This window comes from Vicia villosa, linkage group LG6 (assembly GCF_029867415.1).
Source record: "Vicia villosa cultivar HV-30 ecotype Madison, WI linkage group LG6, Vvil1.0, whole genome shotgun sequence".
Taxonomy (NCBI): domain Eukaryota; kingdom Viridiplantae; phylum Streptophyta; class Magnoliopsida; order Fabales; family Fabaceae; genus Vicia; species Vicia villosa.
Genome location: NC_081185.1, coordinates 26754824 through 26780266, shown reverse-complemented (window position 1 = coordinate 26780266; position 25443 = coordinate 26754824). Strand labels below are relative to the sequence as shown.

Below are 25443 nucleotides of genomic sequence, written 5' to 3'. Positions count from 1 at the left end.
ATAAATTCAAAAAAATACGAAAGCACAAAATTTAATCTAATGAAGACAAATAAAAATTTTGAGATTTTTTTTGAAATTTTCTGACACTATGAAAACTGTAAAAAATTAATTTAAAAAAGAAAAAAAGAGGAATTTGCGATTTTTAGAGTTGAAAAATTAACTATTCCTCGATTTTTTTTTCTCTTTTTTTGGAAAAAATCGGAGCAAATCGAAACAGTAGGTTTCAAAACTTACCTGATAGGCTGAAAAACTTACCACTGTTGTAACTGGTATTGCAACCCTAAAAATCAACAAACACAACAACAAAAAAAACAAGAAAATGCTAGCAAGAATCCTATACCTATGAATCTAAAATTAGTTAATAACAACAAGAATCCCCGTGATACGACTCGAGTCATTGTCGCTATATTACGTTTTCAAAATACCCGTTTTTGATCCGCGCACGACAGCGGATCAATTCCCTTGAAAGAGAGTCCTATGTTAAGCTTAATGTAATTGGTTCGTGTGGAGATCATGGCTTATCAGGGTATGAAGGGACTATTCGGGATGCTCATGGAAGATGGATATGTGATTTCTCCAAGTTTATATGAAAATGCAATGTTTTCATGGCTGAGATCTAGGGGATTTTTGAAGGCCTCAAACTTACTATTGCTCGTGGATTTGAGAGAGTTGAGGTGAATGTTGATTCCTTAAAAGTCATTGATACCATAAATATGGCTGGTAAGAAAAAGAATGTGAGCTATGTAACACCCGAAGACAAAGAAGGCAGAGGGTGGTTGCCCCGCATGTAATACTCGTGGCTAAAGATGGCAAGGAGTGGTCGCCTCATCGAAATAAGAGGGATCCTGAGGTTATGCAGGGAAGAGACTGCATGATTGAAAGAAGGCTTATACAGATTGATTGATACTACCTATACCAACAAGATGCATCTTCTTTTCAATAGCATAACCATAGAAACTCAACATTAAGCGTGCTTGACTTGGAGTAGTATTGGGATGAGTGACTTTCTAGAAAGTTTCCCAAAAAACATGTGAGTCAGGTCAAAATAAAATTCTTCTTTTGACAAAGCTTGAGGCAAGTGACATGGTTCACTGAGAGGCGAATCGTTGCGTCGACGATGAATTTTATCACTAATTTTTTTAGGAGAATATTCAAGAAATTCGTACTCTTAAAATAATTTTATTGTAGCTTTTCTTTTCGGGTTTAGACCTCCATTAAAAAAAATGGATTGACAATTTTTTAGTAAAGTATAAAATAATAATAATAAAAGTAAATCCTACTCTTTTACTTTTTTTTTCTTGTCTTTTTTTTTTTTTTTTTTTATAACTCAAAACCCCTGCTCTTACAAAAACACTAAACCCCAGAAATGAACTAACAAAACTAAGCACCCCCGTCATCTTCCCCCATCGTTCATAGCCGCAGCTGGCCGTCAAATGCAAAACCTCACCGGAAAACACATCCGGACTTCTCACCGGCCGCCTTCAACAGTCACAAACTCCTCCAACTTTCTCCTTTTCCACATATTCATTAATTTCCCTCACTTTCCCCCTTCTCTCTATCGCGCGCATGAACACCATCTTATCAATAGCATTACGGCCACACCACCGTTTCATCCCAATCCTCTTGAAAATGATAACAACTCAAACAAACTCTCTCCAAATCCCTATCACCACCACCACCACAACCAATCCAAACAACAACACCGTTTCAAAAATTTCAAATATCAATAACCAGAGCATAAAATCGAATTTCTCCGATTTAATCACCCTCGGCAGTTTCCTCCGCTCCTCGAATCAACCTCGCCACGACCCGCTCGACTTCAATCGAATTCTCCCGGTTCTCAGCCGCCTAATCGACCGTTACGAAACACCGGAAATGATTCTCTCTGAGTTAGAGTCAATTGGTTGTATTAATCTCTCTGACAGTAACAGAAACCCTAATCCTTTACTACTCTTGTTGAGGATTTTCTCTCGTGCAGGTAATTATACCATGCTCATTGAAACTTGTCTGCACATGGTAGAATTTCATGGTTTTGCAATTTTTCGGAATACATTTGCTTCCAATTTAGTTATGGAGTCAATGTTTAAAACTTCGCAACCAGAACGAGCTTTTTATATTATGGAAAATACGAAGTTCCCGAATTTTCTTACTTTCAACATTGCACTTTTCCACCTTTCCAATTTAAATGACATTGCCAGTGTTTCATATGTTCTTAGAGTCATGTTGAGATTGCGCTATCGTCCTAATCATGCTACTTTTAGTGCGGTTGTGAATTCGTTTTGTAAAATGAATGCGTTTCGGCAGGTTTATCAGATTTTGGGTCTGATGGTTGGTCTAGAGATTGAGTTTTCTGTTAATGTTTGGACTGTACTCATTCATAGGTTCTGTAAATTGCGTAGGCTCAATGTTGCTACCAATTTGTTGTACAAAATGATTAGAACCGGTTGTTCTCCTAATGTTGTCACGTATACCGCTTTAATTAAGGCATTTATGGAATCCAATATGGTGACTTCTGCCTTACATTTGTTTAAAGACATGGTTTCTGCTGGGATAGATCCTGATTTAGTTCTTTTTAATATGTTAATTGACTGTCTTTTGAAGTCCGGAATGCATGATGATGCAATTGAAGTTTTTCACCGGTTATCGGAACAAAATAATATGACACCTGATTTGTATACCCTTACTTCATTGTTGTCTATAGTTTGTCGGTCTGAACGGTTTGATCTCTTACCCAAAATAGTTCGAGCTTGCGGACATATAGGTGGTGATTTAGTGTTCTGCAATGCTGTTTTAAGCTCTTTTATTAAGTCTGGCCATTCTTCTTGTGCTCTTGAATACTATGAACATATGATTGTTAAAGGTTTTAAGCCGGATAAATATAGTATTGCTGGGCTACTAAGTGCACTTTGTGCTGAGAGAAGAATTGATGAAGCAGTTAATGTGTATCGAGGTAGTGCTATGATGTATCATGCAAATGATGCTCTCATCCATACTGTGTTAACGAGTGGGCTTATAAATGCTGGTCAGTATCACTTGGCTGCCATTGTTTTTAGATCAGCAGCAGTCCAGAAATGTCCGCTTGACAGTGAAGCATATGCTGTTGGCATCCGTGCACATCTTAGAAGTGGTTTAACTCTAGAGGCCAACACATTGTTTGACCAGATGAAGGACAATGGTCTGGAACCTAATGTTCAGACATTTAATATGATTCTTTTCCGTTCGTTTAAGGAAAAAGATCTTCAAAAGATTCAACTGTTACTGAAAGAGATGATTGATTCAAGGATTGAGTTGGGTGACAGAAATTTCTTCAATTTGTGTAAATTACAATGTAGTTGGAGTTTGTTGGCTGAAATGAGAGATTTGGGTTTATTATCTGCTAAGGTGTTGCATACCTTAAGCTGTGGCAGGCATCCTGAAAGTGTAAAGGAAAATTATAAACACTGTGCTGAAGTTGATACAGAATGCAATCTAGTTCTGGATTCATCCAGTTCTGAAGACATGTCAGATGTAGCTGTGTCAGTTGGTTGAACTCTTGTTGTTACTAATATGTTGTGGCCAGCATCTGATTGAATGGTTCATTCAATTCCTATACCATGAAATGCGGCAATCTATCCACAAACTGGTACTAGTTATCATGACTTATATTCTTTACTTGTATTTTATTTTCTGCAAGGATAAATATTATTGTTTTCCAACAAGCCTCAAATCTTGTTGGAGTGCTTGTGTCTTCTTGTATCTTGTGTTTCTACCCCTTATTGTTTGTCCTTGATTTGGGTCTGTTTTTTTTGCAAGATTGCACATATTGGTTTAGTGGTGTCTGATTTCAAAGACATATTTGATTGGAATGCCAGTGATTTGAACATATCATGGTAACTATGATAATATATATTTATATTTTTAATTCTTTACATTACTTTGTTTTACTACAAGCCTCAAAATTGCAAGTTTATTTCACGCCATGGATTGATGTTTCTATGTTCAATTTTGTTAATTAGGTTACTCTATGAGGAAGGAAGGTTCTTATCCCATGAATGTTTGTCTGTGTTCTTTCTGATTAATTCTGCATCCCAACAGGTTGCTGTTAGTTAACATTGAAGGTAATTTTCTTTAATTTTCATGGTGAATATTGAAATGTTATTTTTTAAAACTTCACTTGCTCTGCTGATAGTTTCTTGTTTTCAATTAAACTCAGGCCGAGTTAAGCAATGGTGAGCTTCAAATAACTTTATGCATTAAGCCGTGGTTATCGATTAAAGGGCCACTCTGGTGTTTTTTGGTAAGTGCTACTACTATGTTGCTTATATTTACAGTATGAATTTTATGATTAGATTAATGTAATCATTAGTGATAATCTGATTTTATTTTGTTATGTTATGACTTATGAATAATATAGTAATTTTATTTCAAAGATGAAAACTACCTTTGGTAATCAAAACAACTCACTCCATAATAATTAATACCTGAAGTTTAGGAATTGCGATAACCTATCTGTATTCTGTTTGTGCAGAATTCTATGAACATTTTGTTTCTAAAGAGATGTCATCTTCAAGAAAAGAGTTAGAAGAAATAGTTGAACTATATCAGGCCATACTGACACATTTGAAGAGAAAGATCAACCCCGTCATATCACAACCGAAGGCTGAAACTATTATTAGGTTCACAGCCTTTGTCTTATTAGCATCTAATCCATTGTTAGAAGAGTAATAGAAATCACAGGAGTTGAGTTGACATTCAAATTTATAGCATAATAACTACTGGATGACTTGATTTTCAAATGAGACCTAAACCACTAAAGATGTTAGGTATAGATTCATATCTGAATCAAACACTGATAGCACCTTAACATGTTTTCAGGCAGAAAATGGTATCACTTGGTATGCCAATTGGTGTCCATATCTGGTTGACAATCAGCGAATCATATTAAACTATAAAGCTTTAGAGACTCCATAGCTGAAATGAATGCATGTAGCAGTAGCTGTGGAGACAAATTTATGGTGGAGACAATTTTATAATTCTGCCCAAATTGAGTGGGAATAAAAGTGGTGTCATACAATAAATTGAGTCAATCTGCAGAGCTTTTGTTTGGTCAGGTTAGGAAAGGAGCAAAAAGAGCCCTGTGGCCTGGAAAAGAGTCTGCAGTCCCATTAGGCATGGTGGTTTGGACATGATTAACATGGGGACTTGGAATAATATAACAATGATGAAGTGCCTATGGAATATTAGCATGAAGTTGGACAACTCATGGGTGAAATGGGTTCATGTTTATTACTTGAAAAAGGAGACTGTCTGGACTGCTACCATTGCCAATAGTAGCTCTTGGATAATGAAAGCTATCATGGCAAAGAGAGAAGATGTCATTAATCACCAACACTTGTGGGAAGAGATGCAGAACAAGAGCAAATTCTCCATGAAGAAATTTTATGACAGGATTAGGGCTGAAGAAGTTTATGTTACTTGGAGTCACTTGATTCAACACAACTATGCAAGACCTAGAGCTGTATTGTGCTTATGGTTGGCTTGTCATGAAAGACTTGCAACCAAAGCAAGACTGAAGAGGCTTGGACTGTTACAGGAAGAACAATGTAGTCTGTGCAATGAGGCAATTGAGAATATAGACCATTTGCTGTTTGCCTGCAGGATAACACATGATATCTGGAGGGATGTTTTAAGATGGCTGGAGCTCGAGCACACTCCTTTACAATGGACAGAGGAGTTTCATATGGATTATAAATCTCATTAAAGGGAAAGGCTTTACTGCTAGCATGTTGAAAATTGCCCTAGCTGAAACAATCTATGGAGTTTGGATGTATAGAAATGCCAAGATATTTGACACTATAGAGGATAATACTAAGATAGCTAGAAATATCATAGATACTATATTGTATAGAGGGTGGATGAAGCCCAAATATAGGAGCAAACTTGCATTACTTGTGATGTAATGATGCTGTTTTTATGTCTTTGCAGGAGCTGGATCGGTTGATCACATTGGTTGTAATCGATACATTTGAAATATGCATAATCTTTTATTTCAAAAATAAAAATAAAAAGTGGTGTCATGTGATAGAATGAAATAGATACTACTAACCCATCCAATTTGTTATACTAGTGTCAGATACTATGACACGCCTAATTCCTAGAGGATCCAACTGCTCAAGGATGATTGAAAGTACATTTATTTTTTCCTCATTGTTCCTCATGACCACTTCAGGGTGTACACAACAGTACTAAGCCAAAGACAATAGTTCAATCTTATAAAAAATTTAGAACATACAAACCATCCGAGATACATGGTTATCAGTTCTCACTTAAATTTGAGTGTTCTATCATTTTTCAGACAAATTGTTCCTTTGTCAAGGAGCTTACTTCTTGAATAGGCTGAAATACTTCATTTAATTAGTTCTAAAGCTTCAGATTCCAATAGTGATCTTGTATAAAGCAGAATCAACCATGCTCTGAAATTCCTTTAGAAAATCCACTAAGACATGTGTTTCTTCGTCCTTGTTTCCATCCAACAAATTTTGGCCCTTCACAACTGCAGTATAGATCTTCAATTTGTCAACGGGGGAAATCAAAGAACTAACATCATTATTAGCAATTACTTGCCTCACATGATAAAGATAATCGTTCAAATCATTCATTGCTTTAGCTTTTTGCTCAGGTTTCTTATCTTCAACATTAAAGTTCTCAGCTTCTTGAATCATTCTCTCAGGCTCTTCAGTTGATAGGCTTTCTGTTTCATGTGTTACTGTAATATCCCTCTTAGTACCACTGGTTTCTTCCTCTGCAGACAAGTTTAATATGCCATCCGCGTCTATTGCAAAGTATACTTGGATAGGAAGACCGCGAGGTGCATGAGGAAGTGAGAGAGAAAACACACCGAGCAAGTTGTTCTCACTAGCTATTATGCTCTCACCCTCATAAACCTTAAATGAAACTCTACTTTGGTTATCTACATCTGTAAAATATGTTTTCTTCTTAGTGATAGGAATGGAAGTGTTCCTAGGAATCACGACATCCATAATATCTCCTTTTTCTGATGTACCAAGAGACAAGGGTATGACATCTCGCAACGTTAAGTTTGGAACATACTTGACATTTAACATAGCAGCCTGGACAGCTGCCCCATAAGCCACTGCTTCATCAGGGTTGATGCTCATACACAAATCCTTCCCATTAAAAAAGTCCTGCAATAGTTGTTGCAATTTGGGGATTCTGGACGATCCACCAATAAGGACAACATCATCTACACAACTTTTGTCCATTCCAGAATTCACAAAGCATCTCCTGACAATCTCCATACACTTTTCAAAGAGGTCTATGTTGATCATCTCAAACTTTGCTCGAGTGATAGATGAAGATAACTCAATTCCCTGAAACAAAGCATTTACCTCAACAGTAGCAACAACAGCAAAAGAAAGGATCCTTTTCGCCCTCTCGCAGCTAGTTCTTAGCCTCCTCAAAGATCCAGGGTTTCCACTAATGTCTACTTTGTTCTTCCTTTTAATCTCCTCTACAAAGTGATTCATCATTCTGTTGTCAAAGTCCTCTCCTCCGAGGTGAGTGTCTCCAGCAACAGCCTTAACATGAAAGACATTATTCTTAATTGTGAGGAGAGATACATCAAAAGTTCCACCACCAAGATCAAAGATGAAAATGTTTCTATCTTCAACAAAATTAGGTCTTTTTTGAAGGCCATACGCAAGGGCGGCAGCAGTAGGTTCATTGATTATCCGCTTTACATTCAAGCCTGCAATGGTACCAGCATCTATTGTAGCTTTACGCTGAGAATCGTTGAAATAGGCCGGAACTGTAATCACTGCATTTTCAATAGGTGTTTCCAAAAATTTCTCTGCGATCTCCCGCATTTTTCTGAGGATCATAGATGATATTTCCTCAGCAGAAAAGCTTTTTTCTTGGCCCCTGTAATTAACAAGGATCATTGGGTTGTCATTAAAACCAGCAATGACCTTAAAGGGCCACAACTGCATATCATTCTGAATAATGATATCGCTGTATTTCCTTCCAATTAACCTCTTTGCATCTGCATAAACAAAATTGTAGGTGATATATAATTTGTTCTTTTCTATTCAAAGCATTACAAAAAAGTATTAATAACTAAAATAATTAATTTATCAACTATTTATGCAGGAACCAAAAGAAGATAAATTACCGAAGATAGTGTTGGCTGGATTTGAAGCAGCTTGGTTTTTAGCAGCATCACCGATCAACCTTTGATCACTAGAGAAAGCAACAAAAGAAGGTGTGATTCTGTTTCCTTGTTCATTGTGGATAATCTCTGCTCGGTTATTTTGCTCCTGCCATACAGCAACACATGAATAAGTCGTACCAAGGTCGATTCCAATAGCAGGTCCCTCATATTCTTTGGCCATTCTGTTTCAAGTGAATGAATCTGTTTTAGGGAATTCTGATAGGTAGAATAATGGAATGATTTTGGTTTGCTTTAATATACACTGTGAAATGTAATTAGCTGAATGCGTCCACTTTTTAATCTTCTGTCATAAAAGTTGTATATGCAAGTATAAGCTTCTTGGCTCCTTAGATTCCATAAAATGAATTAACATATATTTGCTATACAAATCCATGACCTTTTATCATCCCCATCACTAAATAGAGTCTCTAGGTTTTCTTTTGTGAAAAATAAACTGAATGCTTTTCAGTGAATTTTTTAAAGTATAAGAGAAAATTGACTAGTGAATGTACTGTATTTTGTATCTTCTGAAAATATCTTTTGTATAAGCACTGCATTTCTCTTTCTAAATATAAGATCTCTTTGACTAAATTATATAATTAAAAAAAGTTGTAGTAGTAATAGATTTTTTAAAGTTATTTTACAAGTTTATCATTCATTAGTGAGTTAATCAATGAATTCTTAATTCTCACATGTCATTACTATGAGTCAAGATGCTCTCCATTTTTTTAAAGAAATGGAGAGTTCAATTACTAAGATTTTTGGTGTATAAATGCACTTATTATTGTAAGTTGTGACATGTATGTGTATAATTTAACATTTATATAATTTAAACCTTAGTAATGGACCATGCAATTTCTTTGAAAAATGGAGAGGATTTGTTCCCCATTACTATTGTAATGGCCAATTATAGCATTTGAAGGGTCCTGATAAATCAAAGAAGCTCATGTTATATAATACTATATGATATGATAATATGATATAATGTACATCAACTTCTTAAAAATCCAACACAAAAATTTCATCCCTACTGAGGAAGTGACCTTCAAGGATTTAATGGGTCAACAATAAGCCTCAGTGACCTTGAAAGATTTAATGGGTCAACAATAAAGCCATGTGGGTATACAATAAGTTTATGGGGATTACTAATCCGACCCTAAGAGGTGAAAAAGCACCTTATAAAAATCTGAAATTCTCTATTAGATTGTGGAGGTATATCTTCGAATGCATCTTTTGTCTCACTAAATAACACCGCAAATGAGGGTCATCCCATTCTTTTTAAAATTTATTTTCGGAGATGTATCTCTGGGCAAATTTCATTAATTTATTGATTATTGAGCATTTCAGTGGATATTTCAGAAATACATTTCGGTTTCTTTGCAACGAGAATTTGATCAGTTTGCCTTTAAATCAACTTGCTTCGTCCACCTTGATTCAAGCTATGCCTCAGGGGAAGTGCCGGAGATCTTACCCTTGGCAGGGGAACAGTTCTCCGTGACGCGGAGAATAGTACAAAATAAACATAACCTCAACTTTGCGGATCCCGAGCATCGTCCCGGAGAATGAAAGTAATTCTCCAAACACAACATACAAATCAGTATGCTACTACAACAAATATGAAAGACAACGAGCAAATACAACAACAAAAAATGGTGGCTAACATTATTCAATGCACCAAGTTGCAAAAAGCACGAAAAATTCAGAGGCATATGTTCCATCTCACTGCAATCAAATACACTGCTTCTTTCATATAACAAAGCAATAAAGGTTCACGCCCACAACAAATATTCCATCATTACCGATGAACATCTGAAGCTCACTCTACTCGTTCTAATATACTCCATCCGTTTTTTATTATAAGTCGTTTTGGAAAAAAATTGTATTTAAATATAAATCGCTTTACAATTCCAATGAATAATTAATGTTATTTTTCCTATTAAATTCTTAAATATTTATTATTCTCTCTCCTTTCAATTATATAAATTTATCTTTCACATGTCATTAAAGTTTCAATACATTGTAAGTCCTTAAATCTTGAAAAGTCCTTAAATTATAAGTCCTTAAATCTTGAATCTTGTACTAGCTTGGATGTTGAAATGCTAACCATGCAGGTCCACCCCTCATCACCGTAACAAAGATCGAAACCCTTGTTCAAGATCAACAATTATCCAACTCTCTTCATTTCTGATTCCTTCGTGGATCTTGATTATCCATTTCTAGTTCCCTAGTGGAACAATTGCATTTTTTTTTGATATTTTCAAACTATCAATTAATATATAATTTCACTATCATTTATTGTAATTGACTTTGTTATCTTACTTGTTACTTGATTTCGTCATTTTATCATAAGAATGTACCTTGAATTATCTCTCAGTCATTTAGCTTGAAACTATTACAATTGTTTTTGTGTTTAAACATATGATCAAAGTCAACTATATGGGTGCCCTAAATAACAAGTTAGAAAGAGAAAACAATCACAAATATACAACAAACTACACGATAATATCAACATACCTCAAATTGCTCAGAACATAGAAAAGAGAAAAACAGTCACAAATATACAAAAAACATCCACCCCATGTTATCATATATAATTCCTAATACAAGAGGAAGTCCAATCCTTACCTTAAATATTGAGTTTTTAAATTTTTCTAGCGGAGGTTCTCCCTTTTCATTTCCCCATTTCTTATTTTATTATACTATAATTCTATTAAAACCTTATTCAAATTAAAGAAATTAAATAACCATCCAAGCTCAATATTTATTTAAATAATATTCTCCTTACTATTATTTAAAATAAATAAAATAATTCTAATTAATTATTAATAATTAATTCCACTTTAACACCCCAAACCTCTAAGTTTTACTCAAACATCCCTTACAACTTAAAACAAATATTTTTAAGGCTACCACCCTACACTCAAGGACTCCCCCAACCCAACACATTAATCAACAACAAACACAAACAATCACACAATATTTATGAAAATTAATTAAATAAAAATCGGGGCGTTACATGACCCACACTTGTGCGGGGTTGTTGAATTTCAAGTGTTAAATATTAAAGTTCCAGATCGACTAGGAATGAAATAAATATTAAATTTATAAGAGAAGTGACTCATACCACTATTATATTAAGGTTTTGGATAGATACGTACGTCAATGTCTCTTGAATCTTCAATGATAGACGCATTAACACTTGGAGGCCTTAACTCCTCTTCATATTTATATGGAGTTAAAAAATAACTTTTTTTAAGTATCTATTAAATATAATAAAAATATATTATTTATTTCATTTGTGTTAATATTTTAGAAAATTTCTTTAGCCACCTCCCTATGGGGGTCACCCCCAGCGAAAATCCCAAAATACCCCTGCTTCGGAAATGAACTTCCGAAGCGTTTTTTTTTTTAAAAAAATTTCCACAATTCGGAAGTGCATCTCCGAAAACACCTCATAGGGGGTGTCTTCGGAGATGAACTTCCGAAAACACCTCATGGGGGGTGAATTCGGAAATGAACTTTCGAATTATGCAGAAACTGTGTTTTTTTTTTATGTTTTTTCTTAACAGTCTCGCATTTTAATTAAACGCAAACGCCAAATAAAATAAGCAACAGATAAAATGAAAATACTAATATGATAAATCCGATCCAAATAATATATACAAACCGAAAATAATAATAATACTGTGCGAAAGATACAATCCGAAATCAAAAAATAAATAAACCCGACCACTACTGGGTGTGCCTAACCCTCTCACCCTGGGCCCTCCTCTGCCGCATGTATCCCGCCGCACGGCCCGCATCAGTGACGATCATCTTCATCACGGCGACTGCATCTGGACCTCTCTGATGAACGACACCTCGATCCAACGCGTCCCGCCCAAGCATCTCTATCCGCTGGCAGATCGACATGAGATCAATGGCGTGGTCATCCTCGGCCTGCTGGTTCTCCAGGATCTCATCGTGTGCTGGCCTAGGAGCGCCGGGAACGTCGGGTCTCAGCAGAGGATGGGACACCCGGTAGAACCATGTGACGTACCCCTCCTCACCGTGCCAGTCCTGTGTGACCCGAGTGAGACGGTACTCCTGCGGTACCACATGCTGCTGCCAGTCCGCCCATATGGCAGTGAGCTGCACTCGGGTCACTGTGTCGGGAGCAGCCTCAAAGGGGGACCTGGGTATCCGCTGCACGAATCCGAACTGACGCATGCACCGCTCAGGGAGATACCGACCCATGATGGTAGTCCCGCATGCCAACCAGCCAGAATATAAAGCAATGCCGTCAAAGGGGACAATCTGAGCGTAGTCGGCGAACGGCCTCCAGGTGACGTCGTCGTGCATCGTGCGGTCCAAGTACAAACGGTATGGTCCCACCGCATCGTTCCCCCTCTGGAGAGCGTATCTGGCGGCCCTGGGCATGGCGTCCACATATGCAGGATCGTAGCGGAAGCCGTGGATGCGGGAGAAGTAGGAGATGATCCAGCTCTGAAACACAAACACGATAATGTATTAAAAATAAATACGAAACATAAATAAATAAATAAATACGATAATGTGTTAAAATAAAACGTATCGTAAGTAGTGTGCAGGATCCGACCAACTGCCTCGTCCTCTAGTTGGAGGCCTCATTCAGCTTCTGGTAGAGGTATGCCAGAGTAGCTGTCCCCCAGTTCCACTGGTGAACGGTATCCAGGTCCATGAAGTAGTGGAGGTAGGTCACGTCGACGTACCTGGCACTCTTGTCCACAAAGCATGCAGCGCCTACCACATGCATGTACCAGCACCGGAGAGCGCAGCCGCGGAGATACTGTGTGAATAGCTCGTCACCCTCACCCTCAGCCTCGGCAGCCGCGTCCAGGTGGTGCTCAAAGTAGCAGCTCAGTGTGGTGAACCGGACATGAGGCCCAAATGTCGTGACGCACTCAAAGTGAGCAACCTCGTGCTCCATGCCCAAATAGAGCGTCATCCACTCAATGGCCTCGACCCTCTGGATCTTGGAGTGGGTCAACAGCGGCCCCCTAATCGGCAGGTGGAGAAGACACTGCACGTCATGCAAGGTGATCGTCATCTCCCCAACCGGCAAGTGGAAAGAGGACGTCTCCTTGTGCCAGCGCTCCACAAATGCCCCCTGCATGCCGGTGCTGATGGTGGTATACCCCGTCATGTAGAGCCCGCTAAGCCCTGAACCTCGCACATGGTCGTTAAACCACTTAGCTGTTGGTTTAAACAGACTGAAAATCTTCCGGGTGTGGTTCACCATTTTCAACGGCTCTCGCTCCTGTTACAAAAAAAAAAGCAACATATATTAAATAAGCGACAAATAAACGGTTAAATTATAAAAAATGGTGACAATTAAACGGTTAAATTATAAAAAATACCTCTTCCTCCCAGATACGCCGAACGACGTGATCGTGGTAGCTAATCAGCACAGAGGTGTCAAAGGGCCCTCCCGGATGGCCGTCCTCCTGCTCATCATCCTCCCCGGCTGGAGGGTCAACATCCGATACCCCCTCCGGCTCGTAGTAGGGCACTGCCGCCACCTCCTCCTCCTCCTCCTCCTCTCGCTGGCGGAAAGAAGATGCCCGAGCCAGCCGACTCCTAGATCCTGAAGCAGATGTACCCTCTCCCTCGCCCACGGGAACTCGCACACGGCGTCCCCGACCGTGCCCCCGTCCCTGGGTCGACGCCAGCTGTGCCGCCGCCCGCTCGCGTCTAGCCGACGCAGTCTGGGTCTCCTTACCCTGTCTGATGCGTGCTGGTTGGTTGCCTGACATGTTCCTGTAAACAATCGAAATCGATTAATATGCGAGACAAATGAAAAAACAAAAAAAATGCACTTCTGATACAGTTCGGAAGTTCATTTCCGAAAACTGGGATGGAGGTGTTTTCGGAAATGAACTTCCGAAACACCCCTGCGCAGAGCTTCTCTGCAACCTCCAATGGCAGACCCAAAAAACCTAAACCAAAACTATTTTTATGCCTACTAAACATCCTAATATCAGTACTAACCTATCTTAATGTGATTTTTTCAGTTTCTAAACACCCTAATAGAGTTTATTCAAATAGATCTAAAACTTGAAAAAACAATGATAAACTTACCAATTAGTGTTTGATGATGAGTTTGGTTGAGATTGGAAGAAGACTTGGGCAATCTCTTTGATCTTACACTTGCTTTTTGCAGAAAATTTGAAGAGGGGTTGTGTTTAGAATATGATTAGGGTAAAATGTTTGGGGGAGGGGGCTGTTTTGCTTAATCTGCAAAACGCGCAGTATTTCGGAAATGAACTTCCGAAATGCTGTTTTCGGAGATGCATCTCCGAAAACACCTTTTTCTTGCATTTCGGAGATGAACTTCCGAAGTCAGGGATAGTTTGAGTTTTTCACCAGAGGTGGGCTAGAGAGTTGGGAGGTTGGCAAAGAAATTTTCATATTTTAAACTACCCCATATAATTCTTCTTAAACTTCATGTCTCCAAACCTTGATAGACCAAAAATTAGTGTGACAAGAGAGTATTCTTTTTTATAAAGAATCCAAAAATTTGGGAGAAAGTCAAAGTCAAAAACCTAAAAGAACCAAATTGGGAGCGAATTTATTACTTTAATTAATTAAGTTGCATTTGATAGCGTAGACACAAAGACAAAGAGGAATGCAGGTCAATTCTTAAGCCAATTTCTAATTTATCGTAATCATCACATCACAACCATATTTCCAATTATATTTTTTTATGCAAGTTCGTAACGTAGTCTCTTCACTATATTTTCTAAGAAATGCTTACTCAGAATGATTCAAATTAATAATACTAAATTGAGATAATGTGTTTAAATGGATAACAATTGTTAATTATATAATGCTGATTCATTTTCTTAGCTGGAAGTTGGAAAGTGTATAATATCTTCTGCTATCTTAATTTCAAATGCTAAATTCACATAGTTAAGGAACTAAGTATGAATGTTCCAGAAAGATAATGAATTTTCTAGAAAAGAAGAACTACGTAACTTCACGTATATTAAGAAATCATTTCTTGGAAAGTCATCAAAAATAGAAAGAAAAAAAAAAGAAACTTATTTGGCACGCTTTTTTCGCTGCATATATATAGAAGCATAAACGTTTGTGATATCTAAAAACCAACTTCCAATATTTACAAGAAAATAACTGAGATGGATCATGAACATTTGTTACAACAGAAGCCTCCTGGAGCACCATACACATGCAGCGGTTGTAGACAACTAGGGTTTGGATCAAGTTACCATTGTCAGAACTCTCGTTGCAACTATGTCCTACATGGAGAATGTGTATATCCAGATCCTTACGCCTTTCATTCATTTTTTGAGAAAAGCTATTTCGAATTTCACAAGAAACCACCTGGAGATAGAGAAAGATACTGTGATGCTTGTGGAAAAGATATATTAGGGTTTGTTTATCATTGTTCTACGACTGGATATGATCTTCATCCTTGCTGTTTGAAGCTGAAAAATAGTATTACTGATGAAAGTGGAAGTGTGACATTGAATTTGTCTAAGAAAGTTCGTTCAAAGTGTGTGAAATGTAAGCATAGGAGTGTTGTGGGAAAAGTGAAAGGGTGGTGTTATTATGATGGAAATAGTTGTTATCATGTGTCATGTTAAAAGGATTTGATACTTGACAATTGGAGGAGGGGTTATTTTTCTCAAGTAGAAAGATCAATTACAACTACAAGCTCGAGTAGTGAAAGAGAAACTCAACTTGCAGTCACGAGCATGGAGATGGATCAACGTTTGAGGATTTCAAGGAGAGCAAAGACTATAAGCAAGTACACAAAGATAGCAATTATGGTATTCAAACTAATATTTGCAGCTATATTTGGAGATCCTGTAACTGCTTTTGTTGCTATTTTGGAAGCTCTTGCTTCAAATTAGTTGACCATGTGAGTAGGTAGAAGAATTGTTCCTGGATCTGATGAGAAGGCCCTCAAGAGTTCTTTTCAGATTGCTACTGATTTATGCTGCTTGCTTCCCCTTTCCTTGTTATTGTTTAGTTTAGAGAGTTTTGCTTCACAGTTTTTTGTTGTATTTTATGTTGTTCTTGGATGGCTTTAAGACTCTATCATGATTCATGACTTTGCATTGTTTAGTCTTGCTTCAAATTAATGGATCATGATTTCAACTTCTCTCTAGTTGATCGCGTTGGTTTGTGTAAATTAGGTTGTTGCTTCATTGTTTTTGGTTGCATTGTTCTTAGGAGATTGTTTTGCTTATAATTATACTTTGAGTTGTTTGTATTGTTAAGTCTTGCCTCTTGTGATCCTTAGATTATAAATATTTTGTTGTATTAATTGGTTGAATTACTTCTTGTATTCTTGTTTTATATATAATTTAAATCATTTCCAATAAATAATTGATCACTTACAAAATAATATGGCTTTCCTTTTTAAATAATTAAGTAAATAATGAGAGAGGGAAAGAGTGATGAAATAGTTGAAGATGAAATAGTTCAAGTGGCCTAAAATGAGGGAAATCCAAAAGAAAGATCACAATGCTAAAGTATTTAAAAGACTACGTCACATGAAAGTAACGAATGCAAATAGGAAAACTTGAGTTGACAATTTATTATTGGCTCTATCAAATATTGATCAATTATTTATTCCTCTAAATTCGAAATTCACGGATGGGGAATGGGTTATTGGGGGAGATTTTAATGTTGTCAACAATGCAGGGGGGAAAGGAAGGGAGCTTCGGTTTTGAGCTCATGTAGGGAATGGACGGAGTTTGAGGAGTTTATTGAATTGAGTGGTTTGATAGATGTTCCTAGTAAGGGAAAGAAGTACACTTGGTTTGGGGGTGAGGGGAGGTCTAGAAGTAGAATTGATCATTTTTTTGGTGGCGAGTAAAGTTGTGAGCAACTGGGGTGTGGTTGGTCAGTTAGTAGGGGATCGTGATATCTCAGATCATTGTCCCGTTTGGTTGGTGTGTGATAAATCTAATCGGGGCCCTAAACCTTTCAAAGTAAACAACGAGTGGTTCTCGAATAAGGAATTTATTCCGTTTGTGAAACAAGAGTGGAATTCTTTATCGATGGTGGGAAGGGGCGATTATGTTCTTAAGGAGAAATTGAGGATTCTTAAGGATAGATTGAGGTGGTGGAATGCAAATATATTTGGAAACTATGATATGGCGGTTGAGGAGGGAGTTCGTGTTTTGAATGAAGGAGATGTACTAATTGGGGATGATGATGTCGAAGAATCGGAGGAGATTCTAGATAGGAAGAGGCTGGCTTCGAGAGACATATAGATGAATTTAAAAATCAAAGAGAACATGTTGATTTAAAAGTCGAGATTGAGATGGTTAAATGACGGAGATACGAATAACAAGTTTTTTCATGGAGTTATGAAAGGTAGAAGAAGTCACAATCACATTGGTTCTTTGAGGATGGAAAGAGGTATTGTTGATTCGGTGATGGAGGTTAAAGAAGAGGTTAAGAAGTATTTTGAGAAGAAGTTTTCCGGGGTGGAAAGGGGAAGGCCGGGTTTGGAGGGAATTTCTTTTGGTGTTCTAAAAGAAGAGGAAAAACATTTTCTTAAAAAGCCTTTTTCAGTTGATGAGATTAAAGAAGCCGTTTGGAATTGTGAGGGATCCAAAAGCCCTAGGCCGGATGGTTTTTCTTTCATGTTTATCAAGAAGTGTTGGGAAATATTGAAAGAGGACTTCGTTATTTGCTTCAATTGTTTTCATGTGGATGCTTTATTGTCTAAGGCGATTATTTCATCTTTTTTGACATTGATCCCTAAATGTTCAAACCTTTTGGGGCTTGAAGATTATAGGCCGATATGTTTGGTGGGTTGTGTTTATAAATCCATTTCTAAATTATTGGCATCGAGACTCAAAAAGGTGTTGGGTTCAATTGTGTCCAATTGCCAAAGCACTTTCGTTCCGGGTAGACAACTTCTAGATGGTGTTATGGTAGCGAACGAATTTGTTGATATGGAAAAGAGGGAAGGCCTAGGTTGTTTACTTTTTAAGGTTGATTTTGAGAAGGCATACAATAACGTTTGTTGGGATTTTCTTAGATTCATGTTGCGGAAGATGGGTTTTGGGGAGGTTTGAATGAAGTGGATGGAGGCGTTAATTTTTTCAAGCAAGATGTCGGTTCTAGTGAATGGTAGCCAAACTAAGGAGTTCGTGGTGGAGAAAGGGCTTAGACAAGGGGATCCTCTTTTGCCGTTCCTTTTTGTCATCGTTATGGAGAGTTTGAAGAGTTTGGTTTCTAAGGCGGTGGAGGCGGGGGAGTATGTGGGCTTTAATATTAAGAGATTGTGCAAAGTAAAATCTTACAATTTGCCGATGACACCATTTTGATTGGAGAAGGGAGTTGGAAGCAAGTTTGGGCGATAAAGGCTATTTTGAGGGGTTTTGAGTTGGTTTCGGGACTTGGAATCAATTTCCATAAAAGTAAATTAATTGGTATCAATATTGGTGAAAATGTTATGGATATTGCTTCTAACTTTTTGTCTTGTAGGAGGGAGGATAATAATTTCATCTTCCTCGGAATACCTATAGGAATCAATCCTAGAAGGATTTCTTGTTGGAATTGTATTTTGAGTAAGATTAAGGCTAGACTCTCGGATTGGAAGAATCGCTTGTTAAGTTTTGGTGGAAAGTTAACTCTTCTAAAATCCGTTCTTTGTAGTCTTTCTATCTTCATGTTGTCTTTCTACAAGGCGCCTAAGAAGATTCTTAAGGAGATAAAACGATTGCAAAGTAATTTCTTAAGGGGAGGTGTGGGGGAAGGGAGAAAAACTCATTGGGTAAGTTGGGGAACTATTTGCTTACTGGTTGAAAATGGAGGTCTTGGATTGAGCAGAATTAGAGATTTCAATCTTGCTCTTCTTCATAAATGGCGGTGGAGAATTCTTTGTGGTTCGGAGGATTTGTGGTATGAATTGTTGAAAGAAAGATATGGAGACATTAGTCTTAGGGTGGTGTCTTCCATTGATAAAGTTTTTGAAAAGACTACGGAGTCTTCGTGGTGGAAGGATGTTTTAGCTTTGGATCATAGTTATAATGAGAACTCTTTTATTGACAATTGTAGGTTCAAAGTTGGTTGTGGTAAGCATATTTCTTTTTGGCATTCTAGGTGGGTGGGAGATAGTTACTTGAAGGATTTATTCCCGGTTGCTTTCAATAATTCGGGGCTGAAGTTTGTGTCTATTGTGTGCATGGGAGGTTGGCAAAATGACACTTGGAAGTGTGGTGACTTCGGTGTTACTCTCACGAATAGCACAGCGGCTGCCAATGATGTGCAACGTCTGCTGCAACTTCTTGATGACACCGGCCCGCATGTCGCGGCCAAGGATAGGGTGGAGTGAAGCACGGATCCGGTTGGAGGTTTCTCGGTTCGTAGTAGCTATAATTTATTCGATAAATTCCATGTTCCTTTAGGCCCGGATATAGAATTTTCAAAGGCATTCAAACTTATTTGGAAGCTAAAAGTGCCTCAAAAAATTAAGTGCTTTGATTGGAGATGCTTCATTAAGAGGTTGCCTACAAGGGATATTCTCTTATTGAGAGGTATTTCTTTCTCCCAATCTTCTCTTTGTAATTGTTGTAATGAAGTTGTTGAATCCTTGCATCATCTTTTACTTTCTTGTCGGGTATCTCGTTTAATTTGGAAGGAGATTGCTATATGGATTGGATTTGATGATTATAGCTTGGATGGTATCCTTAGTAGTTTCTTGAGTTGGTGTGGCTTTGATAAACTCAATCAGGTGAAATCCGGTAGGGAATGGACGATTTGGTTGGCAACTTGTTGGACCATTTGGAATATTAGGAATGAGATTATTTTCCGGAATGATCCATGGAACGTTCTTGATACGGTTTGGAGCATAAAGAAGATTATTTGGCGGTGGTCGTTTATCGGGAAAATTACTCGGACCAATTATAATTTTTACGAGTTCAACAAAGCCCCTTTGTTTTACCTCTCTTAAGTTGTATTTGATGATTAATTTTCTTGGCTCGGTTTTCGGCCTCGCTTTTTGTAATCAAACTTTAGAACCTTTGGTTCTCTTATTAATATATCTCTTGATTACAAAAAAAAAAAATTGCAATCATTATAAGTAACAAATTATAGATCCTTAAGGCTAGAATGAATGAAAACAAGCAAGATTTTATCCAAATTATCTCCTCATTCTTTTGAAGTTCCCTTGTCCTCAAACTCTTGATTTATCACACCCTGCCTAATAAGTAATAACTTCGGTGCTTTCATTGAGATGAACTCATGGCTAATTGCACTCGGTATCATATTTTATTTTATAATATGTTACACTAAATAATTATATTTAATGAGAAAAAATTAATTTCTGATTTGTTTTCTTTATTTTAGGAACAAACCTTTATTCACATTAATTTGATTTACCACTTTCAATAATTTGTTTATAGTTTTTCTATTTCACTTATTCAAATATATTTGTACTTTGAGCTACTTTTATATTCAATAAATGAGTTTTGGACCCATGGTTGTGTGTTTGTAGCTTAAGCAATTTCGTCTAAGTCAACATGTTGAGTGTAGCTTGAATCACAAGTTAAAAATCTTAAAACAAGGTTTTTTGAAGCTTGATTCGAATCAAACCTTTTAGTGATTCAAATCAAACATCAAGAGGAAATATGAAATTTGGTTCTGTAAGCTTTATTCAAATCAAGGATGTGTGTGTTTCGAATCACAACACTCCTTGAATCGAATCACAAAACTTTTAAATTGAGTAGTGTCAACAAAAAATCTTTTAAAATACAACTATATATTGAATAATGCCTTAGCTTGACTCGAATCATAAACACAAATTTTGATTCAAATCAAAATGTCAAATTCCTCATTTTACTACATTTATTTAAGTCATTTATTCTTTTGATTCAAATCATAATCTTATGATTTGACTTGAATCATTTTGTTATTTTATTCATCTTATTGTGACTAACCTCTAACATTTAAATCCTTTTAGTGTCATTTTCTAAGGAAGACTAACATGTTAATCTTGTTAATTGATAAAAAAATAAGTCTCGCAATGGAATTCTCTGCGAGTGAAAGCTAGTGAGATCCAAACCCATATTTTCAAAAAGCTTAAGAAAAAACAATGAGTTTCTCCATTCACAAACACTCTTACTTCTTGATTCAACCTTGTGAAAAACTTCTAAAAATGTTGATATTGTGAGATCTAAGATGTATAGTATGAGACTATTTAGATATCCTTCATCATCAACCTTGTACCAAAAAATAATTGTTTCGGTGCTCCGGTGTTTAGATTGAGTGTGAGAGGTAATCTAAGGTACATTAGGGAAGCTAATTTTTTTTATGTGAAGTTTTGATGTGTATATATGGTGGTGACCATCCGGTAAGAAAGGAGTTTTCTATATATACTCCATGAGAGATTTCAGTGGAACTGAGTAAATTAAAGGTTGTTGCAAAACAAAGTTGAGAGTTGTCCAATCTTTTTTGGATAGAGGTATGGAATAGTAATCGTTGATGACTACAACAAATGGACATGAGTAAAATTCTTAAAACCCAAGGATGAGTCATATTTCGTGTTTGCTACTTTCTCCTCCAAAGTGAAAAATGTAAAAGATTTTAAAATTGTCAAAGTCATAAGTGATCATGGTGGGAAATTTGAAAACAAAGATTCTGAAAAACTTTTTGATGAAAATTACATTTCTCATGAATTCTCTTGTCCTAGAACTCTTTAACAAAATGGAGTTGCAGAAAGGAAAAATTGTACTTTGCAAGAAATGAGCAAAATCATGATTAATGAGACATATATTACAAAACACTTTTGGGTCGAATTAAGTAGTCAACACAACATGTTACATTCAGAACAGGATCTCAAAAAGACCCGTTATGAATAAGACTCCCTATGAATTATGGAAGAATAGAAAGTCCAATATTTTTTATTTTCATCCCTTTGGTTGTGTCTGTTTTATGCTGAATACCAAAGTTACCGACCTTAACAAGTTTGACTATAAAGAACAAAAGTGTATCATGTTAGGATACGAGTTGTTGAAGCGTCAATTCATGTTAAGTTTGATGATTAGCTTGACCCTGAAAAGTCAAAGCTAGTTGAAAAGTTTGCAGATCTGAAGATCACATACTCAGACCCTGAAGACAAAATTTCTAAGGTTAAAGATTTTGAACATGCTCAACCAGAAGCTGCTCACACCCCAATACCTCTAAAGAAACATAGGGGAAAATCCTTTCAACCTGAGGAATTGATTATAGGTTACAAAGTTGAACTTATTAGAATCAGATCTTCATTTAGATAATATGAAGAAACCAATCGGGCCTGGTGTCTATCATAGAAGCATCATCCATAAATGACGCTCTACGAGACTCTGAATGGATTTTGATATTTTTGGCCATACAAGAAGAATTGAATCAATTCTCCAATAAATCGAAAGAAAAGCTTGTTGTATGTCAATTTTTTTTATATTATTATAGGAGTTTGTTTTTACTTAATGTTATAGTAAAAAATATATATTAAGTTTTTTCCAAAAATCATATAATAAACTAAGCTATGGTTTGGAGATAGACTTTTATAGAAAAAATTATACAACCCAAATGTAACTATTATGAATTTAGTAGAATTCCTCTATTGTACCTTTCGTAGGTTCTATTTGGTGCGTAATTTTTCTTCGGGAGCTTTTGCTCGATTTTTGTATCGAGGTTTAGAGAACTTTGAATTCTCCTATCAATATATTTCTTGCTTAAAAAAAATAATAAACTAAACGAAATTTAAATATATAAAATTATCTTCATATGAGTTAAAAAAATAACTTTTTTTGTAGTACCTATTGATTATAATAAAAACATATTATTTATTTCAATTGTATTAATATTTTAAACTACTACGTATAATTACTTTTATTAAACTAATTAGTGTGATAAGAGAGTATTCTTTTTTAATAAAAAATCCAAAAATTTGGGAGAAAGTCAAAAACCTAAAAGAACCAAATTAGGAACGATTTTATTATTTAGTTAATTAAGCCGCATTTGATACCGTAGACACAAAGACAGAGAGGAATACTGGTCAATTCTTAAAGCCAATTTCTAATTTATCGTCATCATCACATCACAATCTAGATTATGGTAAACTACGCATATTTTTTTATGATGCAACAATCTAGATTTGCTAGCAAGTTAGTAGTCTCTTCACTATATTTTCTATGAAATGCTTACTCGGAATGATTCAGATAAATAATAATAAATTGAGATAATGTGTTTAAATGGATAAACAATTTTTAATTATATAATGCTGATTCATTTTCTTAGCTGGAAGTTGGGAAATATATAATATCATCTGCTATCTTAGTTTCAAATACTAAATTCACATAGTTAAGGAACCAAGTATGAATGTTCTAGAAAGATAATGATATTCATAAATATCATGAAGTTGCTATTGCATTTTCTAGAAGAAGAAAAACTACGTAACTTCACGTATATTAATAAGTCATTACTTGGAAAATCATCAAAAATAGAAGAAAAAAAAGAAACTTATTGGGCACGCTTTCTTTCGCTGCATATATATATATATATATATATATAGAAACATACACGTTTGTGATATCTAAATACTAACTTCCAATATTCACAGAAAATAACTGAGATGGATCATGAACATTTGTTACAACAGAAGCCACCAGGAGCACCATACACATGCAGCGGTTGTAGACAATTAGGGTTTGGATCAAGTTACCATTGTCAAAAGAACAGTTGCACTCATGTCCTACATGGAGAATGTGCATATCCAGATCCTTACGCCTTTCATCCTTTTTTCGAGAAAAGTTATTTCGAATTTCACAAGAAACCACCTGGAGATAGAGAAAGATACTGTGATGCTTGTGGAAAAGATATATTAGGGTTTGTGTACCATTGCTCTAGAACCGGATATGATCTTCATCCTTGTTGTTTGAAGCTGAAAAATAGTATTACTGATGAAAGTGGAAGCGTGACATTGACATTGTCTAAGAAAGTTGGTTCAAAGTGTGTGAAATGTAAGCATAGAAGTGTTGTGGGAAAAGTGAAAGGGTGGTGTTATTATGATAGAAATAGTTGTTATCATGTGTCATGTTTCAAGGATTTGATACTTGAGAATTGGAGGAGGGGTTATTTTTCTCAAGTAGAAAGATCAATTGCAACCACAAATTCAAGTAGTGATAGAGAAACTCAGCGTTTGTGGAGCATGGAGATGGATCAACGTTTGAGGATTTCAAGGAGAGCAAGGACTATAAGTAAGTACACAAAGATAGCAGTTGTGGTATTCAAGCTAATATTTTCAGCTATATTTGGAAATCCTGTAACTGCTTTTGTTGCTATTTTGGAAGCTCTTGCTTCAAATTAGTTGACCATGTGAGTAGGTAGAAGAATTGTTCTTGGATCTGATGAGAAGGCCCTCAAGAGATCTTTTCAGTTTGCTACTGATTTATGCTGCTTGCTTCCCCTTTCCTTGCTATTGTTTAGTTTAGACTTTAGAGTGTTTTCCTGACAGTTTTTGGTTGTATTTTATGTTGTTCTTGGATGGCTTTAAGACTCTATCATGATTCATGACTTTGCATTGTTTAGTCTTTCTTCAAATTAATGGATCATGATGTCAACTTCTCTCTCTAGTTGATTGCGTTGGTTTGTGTAAATTAGGTTGTTGCTTCATTGTTTTTGGTTGTATTGTTCTTAGGAGATTGTTTTGCTTATAATTATGCTTTGTGTTGTTTGTATTGTTAAGTCTTGCCTCTTGTGATCCTTATATTATAAATATTTTGTTGTATTAATTGGTTGAATTACTTCTTGTATTTTTGTGTTTTATATATAATTTAAATCATTTCCAATAAATAATTGATCACTTACAAAATAATATGGCTTTCCTTTTTAAATAATTAAGTAAATAATGAGGGAAAGAGTGATGAAATAGTTGAAATAGTTGAAGATGAAATAGTTGAAGTGGCCTAAAATGAGGGAAATCCAAAAGAAAGATCACAATGCTATATTTAGAAGACTACATGAAAGTAACGAATGCAAATAGGAAAAGTCGAGTTGACAATTTATTATGAGAATTTCTTCACCCACCTCCTAACCTTCTTGCTCACCCCTGGTGAATTTACAACATTACCCCTTGTTTCGGAAGTTCATTTCCGAAACGGTACTTTTTTTTGAAAAAAAGGTGTTTTCGGAAATGAACTTCCGAAAACGTGTTTTTTTTAATATAAAATATTGGTTTCGGAGATGCA

At 36.2% G+C, this 25443-nt stretch overlaps 4 protein-coding genes across 8 annotated transcripts; 3 read left to right on the top strand and 1 right to left on the bottom strand.

Annotated features, from left to right (window-relative positions):
* The first annotated feature begins 1370 nt into the window (after positions 1 to 1370).
* On the top strand, positions 1371 to 8626 carry LOC131609041 (putative pentatricopeptide repeat-containing protein At1g16830). 5 transcript variants are annotated; one of them, XM_058880672.1, is made up of 6 exons: positions 1371 to 3622; positions 3793 to 3869; positions 3996 to 4097; positions 4193 to 4276; positions 4508 to 4655; positions 8149 to 8626. In XM_058880672.1, the coding sequence occupies exon 1, from the start codon at positions 1567 to 1569 to the stop codon at positions 3526 to 3528; it is 1962 nt and encodes a 653-aa protein (XP_058736655.1). In that variant the 5' UTR covers positions 1371 to 1566; the 3' UTR covers positions 3529 to 3622; positions 3793 to 3869; positions 3996 to 4097; positions 4193 to 4276; positions 4508 to 4655; positions 8149 to 8626. The 5 variants fall into 5 exon arrangements, with proteins under 5 accessions (XP_058736655.1, XP_058736654.1, XP_058736657.1 ...); XM_058880671.1 differs by lacking the exon at positions 8149 to 8626 and adding an exon at positions 4855 to 6995; XM_058880674.1 differs by lacking the exon at positions 4508 to 4655.
* On the bottom strand, positions 6408 to 8018 carry LOC131613413 (heat shock cognate 70 kDa protein 2-like). Its single transcript, XM_058885086.1, has one exon. The coding sequence runs from the start codon at positions 7986 to 7988 to the stop codon at positions 6408 to 6410; it is 1581 nt and encodes a 526-aa protein (XP_058741069.1). The 5' UTR covers positions 7989 to 8018.
* Positions 8627 to 15366: 6740 nt separating the features above from the next.
* LOC131613411 (uncharacterized) lies at positions 15367 to 16104 on the top strand. Its single transcript, XM_058885085.1, has 2 exons — positions 15367 to 15732; positions 15838 to 16104. The coding sequence occupies exons 1-2, from the start codon at positions 15367 to 15369 to the stop codon at positions 16102 to 16104; spliced, it is 633 nt and encodes a 210-aa protein (XP_058741068.1).
* Positions 16105 to 23828: 7724 nt separating this feature from the next.
* On the top strand, positions 23829 to 24563 carry LOC131613410 (uncharacterized). The gene has a single exon (XM_058885084.1). The coding sequence runs from the start codon at positions 23829 to 23831 to the stop codon at positions 24561 to 24563; it is 735 nt and encodes a 244-aa protein (XP_058741067.1).
* Positions 24564 to 25443: the final 880 nt, after the last annotated feature.

Coding starts and splice junctions, on each gene's coding strand:
- LOC131613410 (XM_058885084.1), top strand. CDS start 23,829: ATGGATCATGAACATTTGTTACAACAGAAGCCACCAGGAGCACCATAC.
- LOC131613411 (XM_058885085.1), top strand. CDS start 15,367: ATGGATCATGAACATTTGTTACAACAGAAGCCTCCTGGAGCACCATAC. Junction 15,733..15,837: donor CATTGAATTTGTCTAAGAAA/GTTCGTTCAAAG, acceptor TCATGTTAAAAG/GATTTGATACTTGACAATTG.
- LOC131609041 (XM_058880674.1), top strand. CDS start 1,567: ATGAACACCATCTTATCAATAGCATTACGGCCACACCACCGTTTCATC.
- LOC131613413 (XM_058885086.1), bottom strand. CDS start 7,988: ATGCAGTTGTGGCCCTTTAAGGTCATTGCTGGTTTTAATGACAACCCA.